The following is a 14,983-nucleotide window of genomic DNA, read 5'->3' as shown; positions in this document are numbered from 1 at the left end:
AGAAGTACAGGTGCCGTGAATCCTGTCGATACTATCATTAATCAAGAACGAAAGTTTTCTATATAAAAGACGGTGAGGGTCGGCCTCGCACTCGCTGGATAAAGCGCGATGAGAACGATGCGCGAGTTAGCTCTGTTACTCGGTAATTAGAACGATTATTTAATCATGTCCAATCCGCGAGGAACCAGAGACGACGATCGTGGGCAGCCAGCGGCGTGAGTCTGGCGATTAACGGTAGGTGTGGGGCCTGGTGCGAAGCTAGAATCGAAACGACGATTCTCTGGTGTGTTGACGTTGATTTGGTGGTTGCATTCCCCGGCTACGCCTAGGTGAAAAATGCGGTTCTGAATCGCTTGGTGTGCCGATCCCGTGCAATTACGAACAGGTTGTTCACGGGTGGCTCGTTCGATACGCGCATTACGTTACGATACGCGGTTCGCGAGAACACTCGTCCACGGATCTGCGTGTTTCTCTCTCTTTTTCTCTCTCTTTCTTTCTCTCTCTGTGTATGTGCGGTGTTTGGACGATCAAGGATATATTCCTTCGGAAGGACAGTCTGACACGGAAGAAACGCCGGAAGGAAGAGGAGGGTAGCAGGGTAGCAAGATGGCGGGATCCTTAACGTGGTCGTGTACTTGTTGCCTGCGGTTCAAGTTCAGCCCCGAGGAGATCGAGCAGCGTTACAAAAGTCAAGAAATTGATCGAATGCTGGAGAAGGATCGTCAAACTCTTCGGCGACAGGTTAAGCTGCTGCTCCTCGGGGCAGGCGAGAGCGGAAAGTCGACATTCCTCAAACAGATGCGAATTATTCACGGAATTAAATTCGAGGTGAGACATCCTTCGTTTCTCACCAAGACAATTTCGTTCCTAGCTCAATTTCCTCCTAATATGTCGTATAGTATATTCTCGTTATTTTTTAGAACGTTTCAACTTTGCATTACGTGTAATTCGTTCGTAGAAATGTGTAATTTTATTTGAGCTTCTGTCAATGTTATTGTAGTTGTCGTTTAAATATCTCGCTACAGAAAGGTGGTTAACCAAAATATATTAGCTAAAAAATGTGAGAAAATAAATTTGAAATAAAAACAAATAACATTTATATTACTCCATTTAAAATATACGAAATATGATTTTTAGTCACTTGTATTGTCACTAACAAAGAATTCTAATTTGTTTGTAGTCCTGTTTGTTCATTTATGTTTGAAAATAATTAGAAATATATAAATCTACTTATCAATTGCTGTTCAGATCAATTTTTAGAACTAAATTATTACTTCTTATTTATAAAGTTGAATGTATTTTGAAATGAATGTAATTTGAAAGAAATGTTCAACAAGTGTATACATTAAATATAGACTGTTAAGTTTAAACATTTTGTATCAATTTGTTTGTTTTACCACTTATAGCAATTGTAATCATTAGACATACATATTACAAAAATATGAAATGGATAGTATCTAAACTTTTTATAAAAGATAGATTTTCAAATGTAAGCTTCTTTAAATGACTTTTCAAGTTTCTAAAAAAATACATTTATATAAATTTCTAACATTTATAATAATCATTTGTTTCAGCCTGAATTAATTAAAGAATATCAACATGTAATTTACCAAAATATAATTAAAGGAATGAAGGTTTTAGTAGATGCTCGTGACAAGTTAAATATTCCATGGGAAAACTCTAAAAATTATGATATTGGTTATCAGTTATTGAAATTTGAAAATACTATGGTGTTGGATGCTAGATTGTTCCTTCATTATGTACCAGCTTTGCAAAGTTTATGGAAAGATGCATCGATCAGAAAAGCCTTTGATAGAAGAAGAGAATTTCAATTAGTAAGATATTTCATTTTTTTTCTTCACTAATTATATTTTATGTTACACTAGATGCTTTAAAAATATATTTTTTCTTCACAGAGTGATTCAGTTCAATATTTCTTGGATAATCTTGACAGGATTGCAAGAGTGGTAATATTATTTAATTTTATTATCTAATTTCTTATGAATTATAAAATGTATTTTGTTACTTTTATATATGTACATAATTTAGCCTGTTATAAGTATTATTTACTTACAGGATTACGTACCTACACATCAAGATATTTTACACTGCAGAAAAGCAACTAAAGGAATTTCAGAATTTGTCATACAAATTAATAATATTCCATTTCTGTTTGTTGATGTTGGAGGACAACGATCACAAAGACAAAAATGGTACCAGTGTTTTGATTGTGTTACCTCGATACTTTTTCTTGTTTCATCGTCCGAATTTGATCAGGTGTTGTTAGAAGATAGGTATGTTCATTTGAAGTTTATGTACTAAGTGGATTGAATCATCATGTAAAATATCTATTAATATTACAGAAGAACCAATCGGTTGGAAGAATCGAAAAATATATTTGATACAATAGTCAACAATATGATATTTGGTGGAGTGTCTATCATTCTATTTTTAAATAAAACCGATTTGTTAGACAAAAAAGTAAGATCCCCCGATACGAATGTTCGTTGGTACTTTCCACAATTCACAGGAGATTCACATTCCATGAAGGATGTGCAGAATTTTATACTTGAAATGTTTATATCTGTTAAAAGGGATCCAAGAAAACCTCTTTTTCACCATTTTACTACTGCTGTGGATACAGAAAATATAAAAGTTGTATTTAATGCTGTCAAGGACACGATTTTGCATAGAAATCTGGAGTCGTTAATGCTCCAATAATGATAAATGTGAATAAAAAGTGAAATGACTTTTGATCCAAACATATGCATTCAACATTTAGTGTTTGATAAATAGTGAAGTGAAATTATAGTCAAAGAAGTATTAGGATGTCGATTAGGAAAGAATATTCTGGTAAGACAATATATATTATATATATTGTATTAATGTAAATCTCGTGATTATTTCCGTTTATAACGGAAAAGTAAACGTTTTCATAATAGTTTTATACAACAAAGGAAGTAAAAACTGCCTAATGAAAACATGTATTGAAAATTTTTAATGCTCTATATACTATATATATATATATACATTGATAATATATTTCCATCTTTTTGATGAATATTGATTATTAAAGGGTTGTAAGAAGACTATTATATACAATATATTGTACATAGCATCTTGTATTCTATACGTTGTCGATAACAACAGTTTTACATGTTTGTATAAAAAAGGATCAGTTTGCTAATAGTTTAGTTAAGATCTTTCTATTTTGTACAGATATTTAATCCAGTGCTTCTCTTTTATATTAAAGCATATATATTAGAAATACTGGTCACGTAACCAGAATTCACAAACGTAAAAGTAACTTATTTTATACTTAAGATTAATTACTCTATCTTTAAAAATATATCTTTGTTAACATTGAATATTAAGTAACAAGAAAACCAAATACTAGATTCATGCCATATACACCAAATGAAACTAACCAGTTTGTGTTCAAATTGCCGTGTGCAAAATTTGTTAATATTTTAATGTATTCTTCTTTCCTGATTTGATTTAAAGATTATATACAGAATTCTTCTATTTCGAGGTAGCAACATAATTTTTTGTACTTTTATATTTTTGAGTTTGTATTTTCAGGAATTAAAGTTTTGTTCCATTGAGAAATTGTGGAAATTGAGCCGTAATTTAAGTAATTAATGTAATTCTAATAGTTCATTACTTTTTGGTTTAAAAATTTAAACAAAAGAATCGCGATAATCAATGTTTTAGTTCTTATGGAATAATTAAGTAACATTAACATTTTGTTTGCTAACTTTTGATTTTGATAGCTGATCCTTAATTTGACATTATTATTCCTTTAAGAAAAAATATATCGATCAGTATTATTATTTTTCTTGTAGAAATCTTGAAATAAAATTGGTTTTTCATTTTGATAGCAATTTTCCAGAATTATGCTTATTAATTTATGAACATATGGCTTATCATTATGTAATTTTTTTTGTAATACAAATTTTTGTTCCCACGTACTTTGTAAATTATATGGCATTGTATTATTGAAATAATTGCAAAAGAATAATTGATTGCAAAAAATTTGATGAATGAAGGTGAACTGAAATTTTCTTCTTATACATGTCATAAGAATTGAATGATGAAAAATTTTCTAATACTAGGGAACAACTTTCTGAATTGAAGAAACGATTGAAAGCAGTACTAGAACCAAGGATTTTATGTAATAATTATTATGATGAAACCAAAGAGTTTAAAAACTAATGTTTATATAATTTATTTTCACTAGTTTAACATAACATCTAACTTTATAACTATTTTTAAAACTACATTTATGCACATCTATACAGTTATTTCATATCTTTCTGTCTTGGTCACTTATTACATAAAATCTTTGTTTTCATTATCTTTTGTATTAAAGAGAACTGGAAAACTTAGAATATTTGAAGAATTGCATTTTGAATCACTTGTGTTTGGATCTAACAGAACTGAAAAATTAATATTTTGTTATGTTTGTATATAAAAATTTTAGATATAGTGTGGCAATACAAAATGTTAGAAAATTGAATTTTTGTATGATTTGTATCATGCAAATTTATTGTGAAATTCTAATGATTGGTATATTTTCGTAGCTGACTTTACATTCCTATAAAGTTAATCAGGTTTTAATTGATATCCTTAGAATACTTTTAAATTATATTACATCTTTATAATATAGAAACATAATTATACTGCTTCCATTGAAGCATTGTTTTGATTTGAATTTGGTAAATTCAAAATACGATTTTATACAGCTTATATGTCTCTCTGTATACAGAACTTATTCATTGATACTCATTGGGAATAATATTTATAATTTTTTATAGAAATATTTTATAGAATATACTCTTGGTACTTCATCGATTAAAAATTTACCTGTGAATTTATATAAGTACAATGCATAAAATCATTACAGAAAATTGTCATGATACTTAAACTTTTCATAATACACACAATTCATTTTGCAGTAATATATATGTAACATTTACTTGTTTGATTATATAACAAAGATACTTACGAAATTATGAAAGAGAGCATTAGTTAATCGAATTTTATATCAATTTCTTTGCATTTACGTGTATTTTACGTTAGTTATTATACAAGTTTTCCTTTAAACTATTACAAGTAGTAGTGAAAAATATTAAAAATAATTAACTTTGTGATAAAGTATCGCGGAAAGCGAAAAAAAAGTGATTTTTATATTTCTCGAAATGCGGAGATTATTTTAATCTGTTCAATTTGATCAAATTTATGCATTACAGTCTACACAAAAAAGTGGAAGTCAGATGTCTTATGATTACTATATTCTTAACGATACAACAATATTTTACATACACGCGCCCACGTTTTAATTGACTCTATTATAATTTGTAATTATATTTACACTAGGTACTTTTACATGCATACCTACATTCTCAAATCATGAAAATGCATTCGTACACAATAGATAATAATTACAACGAACAAAAACCGTGAAGTAGCTTTATATGTAGTTTATTATATCTGTACGTTTCTAACAGAATTTATTGTAATGACAATTATTATTTCTACATATTAATTGTCATCTTATTTAAATTGTTTTTAATGTTATGCACAATCTACCGAAAACTATAAAAAATATTTGTCATTGCAAGAAGAATTTTCTTTAATGTAAAAGTAATCAATTACAACAAACGACATTTGTAACTCGTTAATTGTGATTTATCAAGGAACCATATAGATATACTCGCAATAGGCTACAACAATAATGAAATATTTTTCTGTAAGTTTGTATAATACTAACTAAAATAGATATATAGAACAGTTTTTTCTCTCGACAAATTAATAAGCACATGCTGCAAGCTATTTACAGATAATCTTTAAGTAATTTGTATGCGAAGCGCAATATTTTTGAAAAATTAAAAGTTTTCTTTCACTTTACAATATACAGCAATAAAGCTGTTTCATTTGTTACAGATAGTCACTTGTATATTCAAATTTTATTTGTATTTTTCTGTACATGATCTAAAGAATGTAGATATATTGTGCCTTTTGTATATTGTATATTTGTATATAGACATATTTTACATACAATATTGTAATAATGTAGTCTATTCACATAAACAATAAATAAAACTTCAGAGAACGTTTATTTTATTTAATGAACTTTTCACAACTCATTATATTCTTTTCGTTTTTGTTTAAATTATTTCAGCGTTTTAAGAAAAATATACTGCTTGTTACAAATAAAAATATGTTGTGCAGTATTAAACAAAATGGCACACAAATACGAAAAAAATATATCTATGTTTGTATATATATGTATATACATATATATGTTTTATACAATACATTGGTATATTTATTCGTAATAAATTTTATACAAAGTAAAGCACATGCCTATTTCGCATAACTTATTTAATAAAATGCACAATATTTACATTTATTCTAAAAATTTATAAGATAAATTTTTGTTGTTGCAAGTATTTCAAATTTTCTTTGTATTTCAGCGCAGCAAATAATATTATGTAATTGATATTTATAACACAGAGATGTTACACTTATTTAAACATCACATTGGCAATTGATCTACAATTAGTAATTACATTTTTTTATAACTATTAGCATATGTCGTATATTACAGTAATATTTACATATTTTTTTTCGATCGATAATATATAATATTAAAAACGTACAAAAGTGAAAATATAATTATATATTCTTCAAAAAACATGAGATATGTAATCATCCAAGAGGCGCATAGAAAGTTCATATAATATAATTTTACCAAAATTTTGTAGCAAATACATCTTAAAATTGGATTGAAGGGTGAATTATATATTTAGTCTTTTATATATCTATTTTGTTTTGTATCGCATGGCAATAGACAATGTGAAAAATCGCTACTATATTCGATTCAACTATAACGCATAATTTTATTACAATCCACGTATAATCTTTCGATTTAATTGTTGTTGTTATAAACTTGATTCTTCCCACGTTGCTCCAAGTGACATATTTTACATTGACATTTCTGTTTTATTTTATTTTATATTTTATTTACTTATGCGTTATAATAGAAGCGATTGTACTGATCCATACTATGTATCTATTTATAATATTGAGCGCATTTTGAAATTCTGGCGGAATGTAACAAGTTGTGTTACTTTTAGATATTGTGCGTAATAAAATAAAAAGTTCTTTCAAAAATTTCACATTAAATATAGACTATTATTGTGCGTGTTTGTTATTCATGTATCGAAGAATTGACCTTCAAACTTTGAGAAAAATATGCTGCAGTGCTTGCATTTTTGGAATTTGTTATACTTGTAAATGTATTACTTTCGTAATTATCTCAAAATAGTTATTTCTGTCGCTTGGAAATTTCATTAAGGTTTGTAGGATCTTTATATCCATGGAATGTTACGGTATTTAATTGGGAACTGTACCTTGCCAAAAATTCTTACAAATATGCAAAAGTATACTTAAATTTCTCGTATGTATTCGTCGTCGTTATTACTACCGTCGAATCTGCATCGTCTTTTATTCTCTCATTTTCTTAGAAACTCTTTCAAATAAACGATTAACAGATACGAATTAAATTGGAATTATAAATATTTCAAACGCATATAACAATCAACAATAATTCAATGGAAACAATTTTTACGTTCAATTACTTAAAGATAGTACTCATAAAAAAACAATGCAAAAATAATAGTACAATTTTCCTAAATGTGCTTTGCTCAATTTTCTACATACTATGATATTTTGCAAACGTATTTCATGGTTACGTCCGCTAAATTTGTACAATAGAAAGAATACGTATTGAACAAACAGAAGAACATTATTATGTTGTTACTGTGTGTTGAATATGTCACGATTTACATTTTAAATTCAATTTTCCTTTGGATCTCGATGAATTTATAGCACCGTATAAGTGACTTATGTACGAATAGTTCAGTATCAAATTCCAATATTTGCTTTAAATTATTATATCTACAACTCTATCGTGCTACAGCAATGTCCTGTCAATATCTAAGAAAACAACCATCATTTTTCGAGCTAGATAAATACAGTAAATGAGCTGTAAACGAGAAATGATCACGAAGGTACTGCCATTCGAAGCTATTAAACGATGAGTCATCATCTCGATTGACAAAATACGAAGTTTCTATAACATTTCCTTTTTCTCAATGTAAAAAACTACAAAGTACTGATAAGATTTTCCTGATTACTTCGAGTGTTATTAGCTTGATTATTTTATTTAACTCAAAACAACCCGACTACATCAATGTTTAGACTCATTTTAGTCTGGAAGATCCCTTCAAATTCTTTAAAATCTTTTTTATGAAGAAACAGCAAAAATTCTGGAAATTTCATTTTTAGAATGCGATGATTCATAGTTTATCGTAAGAGTTGTTTTCTCTCTTTCTCACGTCTTTTCTCGGTATATGTTAGATCATTAGAGATGAATCCGTATTCATTAATTCCAGTCTTCTCAGATCCAAAAACGTCTTAACAAGACATTACTGTACATTTATCATTTATAAATTTTGGCTCCATAATGTAGCGTGCAACTCTTTCATGCTTAGTAGTTTACAAGCAGTTTATCACATGAAATTTTTAAATTATTTCGTTTTATGAAAGCGAAATATGTTGAACAAAATTCTGACGCTCTGGTAAATGTACATTCGCCGAGCGTTCAAATTACATTATGTTTTAATTTTTGGTAGGAGGTTATAAATATTAAATTAACACTTTTCTGAAAGAGCTTTACGTGAAAATGTTGTTGAATGTACTAACACGGTGAAAATTATTTCTTCAAAAACAAATTGTTTTCCCTAAAATAAGAAACACACTGAATGGAACAGATTTAAAGTTCTAGTTCTTCGGCAGTGCGAGAGAGCCTGTGATTATCGATACGTCTACGTTGGCTACGCCTAACCGCATCCGCTCGTCGGTATGGTTCTGATCTAAGCCCAAGAAGAATGTCTTCCAGAGCACCGTTATACACTTCATCCTGCTGCAACAATTTCTTCTCCTGAACTAGTCTTGTCTTATTTTTCAGTTCATTTATCACAGCGTCCTGTATCAAATTACCAATCGTTTATTAGTAATAGATCAGTGATATACATATGTATATTAACAGGTTAGCTTCTTTAATCTTGCTGCGATCATCGAATCTTTTTATATCGTTACTTGGACAAAACTACTGAACGTTGTACAAAACTTCTAATATAAAATCGAAACGAAAAATCACGCATATCAATAAAGAGCTTTCCCTATTTTCCTCAAACTTCTCGAACAGAGAAATTTTCTAAAGGTAGTTCTTATACATATATCGCTGAAATGGAAGATCTTTTAATTAATATATTAGAATTCTAATCACGAATAGACAGTTGAGTTTCTCCTACGTGATATAAATTAGAAATAAATTTAATTTAATGTTTAATTCTATAGAATTAAGCTATATTGTTAATGTATACGCGTTTATCTATGAGACTCTTGGCAGTAGCATAGGAAAGTGATAATACAGGACTTCTCTCAGGCAACATCAATGCAAGCTAGAACACATGCCAATGCATTCTTTAATTTTTTGTTAATGATATGAATCGAGTGAATATAGGTCCGTACCACTAGATTTGGAAAACAGTTCTTCGAAAACAATTAGAATTTTACATATATTTGTAGAGAGGAAAATTCTTACTTATTAATGAAATTACTGACAAATTTTTGATTAAAAACAAATAAAAAAAGAACTGTTTTCGAACATGGTTTTTGGATATTTCAATATGTATATCTCGCATGGTAATAGAAGCTAAACCTACATGTGTGTTGTCTAAGCGTAGTGTATGTGCGAATGCGACCATTAAAAATATGTCATTAGAAGGAAGTGAGTAAGGACAGACTTACATGTTGTGAATTGTTTCTATATTGTTACGTTCTGAGCTCCAGTTCATTAAGATGCCGATGTAACAGACTCTTGTTTGTGTTACAGCAAAATTTCGGTGACTTTAAATCCAAATAAATATGTAACAAATAAGAAAAATAGACGTTCGTGAGATACTTTGATAGACATCGCTGTCTGTTCTTGAAACGGAAAAAAATTGCTAAAAGAGCACTCTCGAAATAATCAAAATTATTATGATCATTTGATAATCCCTGAAAAATATCATGCTATCTCACAACATGCAGCGAAAAGAAATGCCTTGTAAATTCTATTTCGCACGAGCATTGACATTTGCAAAAATTATTTCCAAAAAATAATCTGTTTCCTTAATTGACATTTAGTAAAGCTAAATAATATCCCCATACAAAAAGTATTTTTCATGTATGATAGTAAAAATTTTGCGGAAAATGTTATAACAATGAGATGAATTGACATTAAACAATATTGTATTTTGTAATGTTGGATGATTCTAATATCACGTTTTGTATAAAAAAATCCAAAACTTAGAAATGTTTCAAGTGTAATGATATGTAAGCTTTTCTATGAAATGATCCACCATGCTTAATTGTTAATTAAGAAGAATATGAATAATAAATAAGTAATGTTAGAAAGCGCAAGCTTTTAAAAAATTGTACAAAATTACCATTTTACATTGCACACATATAAAAATATAAAGCTTCAAACAGAAATCAATTTTATATATATATATTTATATATATATATATATATGAAACTGAAAATCTGTTTGATATTCTCCGAGTTAATGCATGAAATTATACTTTTTAACTAATGAAGTAGCATTATATCATTCCATAAGGAAATTAAAAAATGCTAATATTCTAATCGCAGTGTCATGCATGTTCAATGTTTGTTTATAAAGGTATAAGCAGGAATTATATCTATACTGCATGTATAAGAAGCACAGTAAAAAATATTAGGCAAATAACATAAATGCAATTAATAACATGTAATAAAATAATAAAAATAAAATTAAATCCTGCAGCATTGATGTTGAGAGAGAGAGAAACATATTTAAAAATGTAAGTGTGCAGTTAGTAAAGCATGTTATAATTGGTCAAAAAGAATAAGTAATTTAACATTCAATATTTATATATCATTGCACTTACAGATTTAAGTATAATGAAATAAAATTTTAAGAAACTTTACCAAGAAAATATAGAGCATTCATATTTGCGGGACTCTACACTTTTTACAAAATATATTCGTTAATAAGAAAATAAATATAAGCTATTAAATGCATAGCGTGCAATAATAACGAAGCTAAATAATTATAACTTCTTATTTCCGTTAAAATAAATAATTAGGAGAACATACCTGTTGCTTCTTTTGATTTAATTTGTTACGTTTTATTACGTCTTCTGAGGCGTTTAAAGCTTCTGCAGCAGCAGCTTCTAATCTACGACGCTGTTCATTTTCTTGATCCGCAGCCTGTAAAAGTACTTTGCTTTGTAGTGTTCTGGCGTTTTGCTATTTATGATTGTTGTAGTTGAAAATAATGCTTTCTGATTATAAGCTCGTTATATAGGTATATGTATGGTGTAAAAGTTAAAAGATACCTTAAATGCCCTTGCGAATCTGACGAGAAGAGAGAAGAACGTATTAGCATCGGCTTGCCTGGGACTTTCTCCAAAAAATTCAACGCATTCTCGGAATGCTTCTCCAGCAGCGCGTGCATCGGATTTTAAACGACGCAATTTTTCTTCGGAATTATTTAAGAAATCTCGTAGTACGGTGTTGTGTTTTTCTTTACCGCGTAGTTCAAATTCTTTCCTTACGAGATCCATACCTTTTTCTAATTCGTGAACGTCGGTAGTTATATTTTCTAGCGAGACTAAAAAGAGCGAAGAAAACAAAATGATATACAGAAACAATAAAAAATTAAATGTATAATGAGATGAATTCACGACATTCGAGACACGGCATTTGGTCTGTACTCTTGACGGAAGAAATATAGCGATATAGTCGTAAAATTAATCACGTCTGAATATAAGTACACGTGTTCCGAACGTCGAAACAGTAATTTGAGAAGATCTAAGGGGAGATAATACGCTCCAGCTTGCCAGAAGCGTAAGATGTCAACTCAAATCTAGTTCTCCCTTCGCAGCTGCAGTAATTTTGGTCGATACATTAATTACAATGGAATAGAAAGCTATAGCGAGTCACAAGACAGTTTTGTTTGAACAAAAGATAACAATTATAGTTATTTAATAATTAAAATATTAACATATATACGCACCGGTCGCAGCTTTATCGATGTACATAAGTTCCGATTCAAAATTAATCAGTTCTGGAAATTTGACCCGTATTGTTGCTACAATATAATGTAAAAGGCACATTCTCTTGTCCGTTGACTTCGTATCGAGTAATGTGTCTAAGCTCTGAAGTTTAAATCCATACGCTGGGCCTCGTTTACTGCTGTTCAAGTAATTTCCGAAGGCAAGGATAATTTCTAATACTGCTCTCAGTTTCTTTGAACTCTTAACCGAACTCGAAGCAGATATCACAGCATGTATTTGTGGAGTAATAAGATGTAAATTATCAAAAAAGTTTCCTATATAATTCATAATGGATAGTTTCGTCGATATCCTTTCTACTTTACCGAGCTGCATCAAAAATTTGTCCTCCTCCGTTAACAGATTAACATTTTTCTTTTCTATGATGTATTCTCTATATGCTTTTATCTGTAACATTATAAAGTTTCTGTGTGTTAGCTACCATCAACATTTCTACATGGAAAGGGAGAATAAGCCATACTTCCTGATCCGTAGGCACCATACGTTGTAGCAATTCTACATTTTCCAGCGACAGTATTTTTAAATCGAGAGCATTTACTGCCATAATTACTTTTTCTACCGGCATTTCCATTTTCCTTCGCGATATGGCTATAAAAGGGAACAGAAAGATGGAACGATCAATCTTTTGAATTTTCAAAAAGAAAATTGAGATTTTTATTATACGTACCGATATTTCGTAATCTGGTATGTTCTAAGAGCGAGACATTTTCTGGCTTCTTGAATCTTTTACTAGGAAAGCTTTGAAGACCGTCTATTTCGTTCGTACCATTAGCAACGTGACTTCCCATTCCGATTTTAAATCGTTCTTCGAAATCGGAAAAGTCTATATAATTGTGCAATCGATCATCGTCCAGCTCATTGAAAATAGTACCCCGTACTTGATTAGGCTTCAGAGCGATCCAGTTAAGCGTGGGAAGTTTGTATTTTGTTTGAACCTGGAATCAAAGAATTTTGTAGATATTTATGTGCATATTCGTGGGAAATTTAAAGATACTAAATTGCGCAGAACGAGAATCATGTAATAGTTGCATATATAGATTTTAATAAGAGAAACATACCTTTCGCTTGATAGTCATTGCTCCATCCGGTGCTTGCATCATGCCGGCAGGTGGTGGAGGTATAGGCGCAGGTGGAGGTAATTTTTGATCTCCAGGAGAAAGAGGTGCCATCGGAGGCGGTGGTGGACATGGAGGTGGTGGTGGTGGAGGTGGAGCTGGGGCAGATGGAGGAGGTTCTTCCAGTGTCGGAGACGGGGTCGAATTAAGCGTAGAGGATGTGACGTTATCCGATGTACTGACGGGACTCGTTGCGCTTCCATTCCGAAGATTGGCTGCACGAATTTAAAGTGATACGTTAGATGCGAGTACTTACTTTTAAAATTAAAACAAATTACGATAGTAGAATACACAAAGAGTTTTAACGAACCTGAAGAACCCTTCGTGAGAGTGCCAGTAAGCGTTTCCAATTCGATAATTTTGTTTTCTAAAACACTTTGCCTTCGAGCAGAATCCTGCTTTTGCCTTTTCAATGCTGTGAGTTCTTCTTCGGCCAATCGACGAGCTTCCACAGCATCAGCGTATTCCACTTTTAATGCACCTAATTCAGTCTCTAACTCCGCTAATTTTGCAAGCGATTCTCTTTCTAACTCTGCCATCCTATCGTGCGCCTATTTTCAACATTTCAAATGTTTAGTAAATAATCATTTAAGCAAGGCTATTCAGGCTAGTTCAATCTAAGGAAACTACTTACATGACCAAGTTCATCTTCTAATTCAGCTACTTTTTCTAACGCAGCAGTCTTAGTTTCACTGTCTTCCATTAAGGCAGCTACATCAAATACGTTATCTAGATACGCAGAGATTTGAACCTGGGAAAATGTTATATCAGATGAAGATAGTATTATGTTTAGGAGCAAGATCGTTAAACATTTTAACATGTAATAATTTCAAGTACGTTTTATACACGAAATATTATATAAATATGTACAGAGATCAAAACAATTATCTATTATTATACTGTGAAGGATTTTATTGTATCAATCAAGTAAAGAAAAATAAAGGTATCTTATAAAATTTATATTCTGGAAATTATTTTCGTTGCCTCTTTTTATACAATAAATGTTTGTAGCTTTCTATTAAATAAAGCAACAATTTCGATCATAAAACTTCGATCGTTTGGACTTAATCTGACAGAACTATAATAAATATTAATATACTCGAAATTAACAAATTGACAAACCTGCAAATCTTCGCTTTCGGTATGTCTGAGTTTTTCGAGATACTCGTCTAAACCAAGCTTAGTAAATTCGTATTGCAGGTGAACCCTGAAATTCATGTCCTCTACCGAGTGAACAACGATATTTACGAATTGCATACAAGCAACCATAAATTCTATGTGAAAACTATCATATTGAGTGAAGTATGCCATAAGTGTAGTAAATCGTCGTCGTTCGGAGCAAACTTCTTTGAAATTATCAAATGCGGACAAAATAATCTCATGCCCACCCTTTACCAGACATATAGCAGCAAGAAGTTCTAGTACTAGAGCTTTCGTTCTGAAAGTGGAATACATTTTTTTATTTTACGAAGGTTGAGAAACTTGTATGAAATCGAGAGAAAAATATCAATACCTTAAACTCTTATGCATTAAACTGAGCGCGATGCAGTTGATTGCTTCACGATGTTGGATGACCATATTGAAGCCATACTGTACAAAGTATTATCAGATTGTATATCAGAAAAACAATGTTT

At 30.3% G+C, this 14,983-nt stretch overlaps 2 protein-coding genes across 6 annotated transcripts in view; one reads left to right on the top strand and one right to left on the bottom strand.

Annotated features, from left to right (window-relative positions):
* Positions 1 to 34: 34 nt before the first annotated feature.
* Positions 35 to 6,115, top strand: LOC132904833 (guanine nucleotide-binding protein subunit alpha homolog). The gene is made up of 5 exons (XM_060955598.1): positions 35 to 828; positions 1,575 to 1,835; positions 1,917 to 1,967; positions 2,077 to 2,294; positions 2,364 to 6,115. Exons 1-5 carry the CDS (start codon positions 607 to 609, stop codon positions 2,719 to 2,721), a joined length of 1,110 nt encoding a protein of 369 aa, XP_060811581.1. The 5' UTR covers positions 35 to 606; the 3' UTR covers positions 2,722 to 6,115.
* The window catches only part of LOC132904812 (formin-like protein), a 35,467-nt gene continuing 26,590 nt past the window's right edge, over positions 6,107 to 14,983 (bottom strand). For 4 of the 5 annotated variants that reach the window (XM_060955526.1, XM_060955527.1, XM_060955528.1 and 1 more), the window contains 11 exons: positions 14,863 to 14,939; positions 14,472 to 14,787; positions 13,984 to 14,100; positions 13,660 to 13,900; positions 13,293 to 13,564; positions 12,902 to 13,169; positions 12,695 to 12,822; positions 12,177 to 12,621; positions 11,497 to 11,771; positions 11,255 to 11,368; positions 6,107 to 9,055 (listed from right to left, as the gene is read on the bottom strand). In XM_060955526.1, the coding sequence (XP_060811509.1) occupies positions 8,843 to 9,055; positions 11,255 to 11,368; positions 11,497 to 11,771; positions 12,177 to 12,621; positions 12,695 to 12,822; positions 12,902 to 13,169; positions 13,293 to 13,564; positions 13,660 to 13,900; positions 13,984 to 14,100; positions 14,472 to 14,787; positions 14,863 to 14,939 (2,466 nt within the window). In that variant the 3' untranslated portion in view covers positions 6,107 to 8,842. Of the gene's footprint in view, positions 9,056 to 9,882; positions 9,982 to 11,254; positions 11,369 to 11,496; positions 11,772 to 12,176; positions 12,622 to 12,694; positions 12,823 to 12,901; positions 13,170 to 13,292; positions 13,565 to 13,659; positions 13,901 to 13,983; positions 14,101 to 14,471; positions 14,788 to 14,862; positions 14,940 to 14,983 lie in introns of all 5 variants that reach the window. The other variant, XM_060955530.1, reaches the window with a different exon arrangement.

This window comes from Bombus pascuorum, chromosome 3 (assembly GCF_905332965.1).
Source record: "Bombus pascuorum chromosome 3, iyBomPasc1.1, whole genome shotgun sequence".
Classification (NCBI taxonomy): domain Eukaryota; kingdom Metazoa; phylum Arthropoda; class Insecta; order Hymenoptera; family Apidae; genus Bombus; species Bombus pascuorum.
This window is presented reverse-complemented; position numbering and strand designations above follow the sequence as displayed.

What these genes read in the sequence shown, in the direction of transcription:
- LOC132904833 (XM_060955598.1), top strand. Translation starts at nt 607, where the DNA reads ATGGCGGGATCCTTAACGTGGTCGTGTACTTGTTGCCTGCGGTTCAAG. An exon ending in GAAGAAGAGAATTTCAATTA is followed by an intron (nt 1,836 to 1,916) that starts GTAAGATATTTC and finishes TTTTCTTCACAG; the next exon opens with AGTGATTCAGTTCAATATTT. An exon ending in TTGACAGGATTGCAAGAGTG is followed by an intron (nt 1,968 to 2,076) that starts GTAATATTATTT and finishes ATTTACTTACAG; the next exon opens with GATTACGTACCTACACATCA.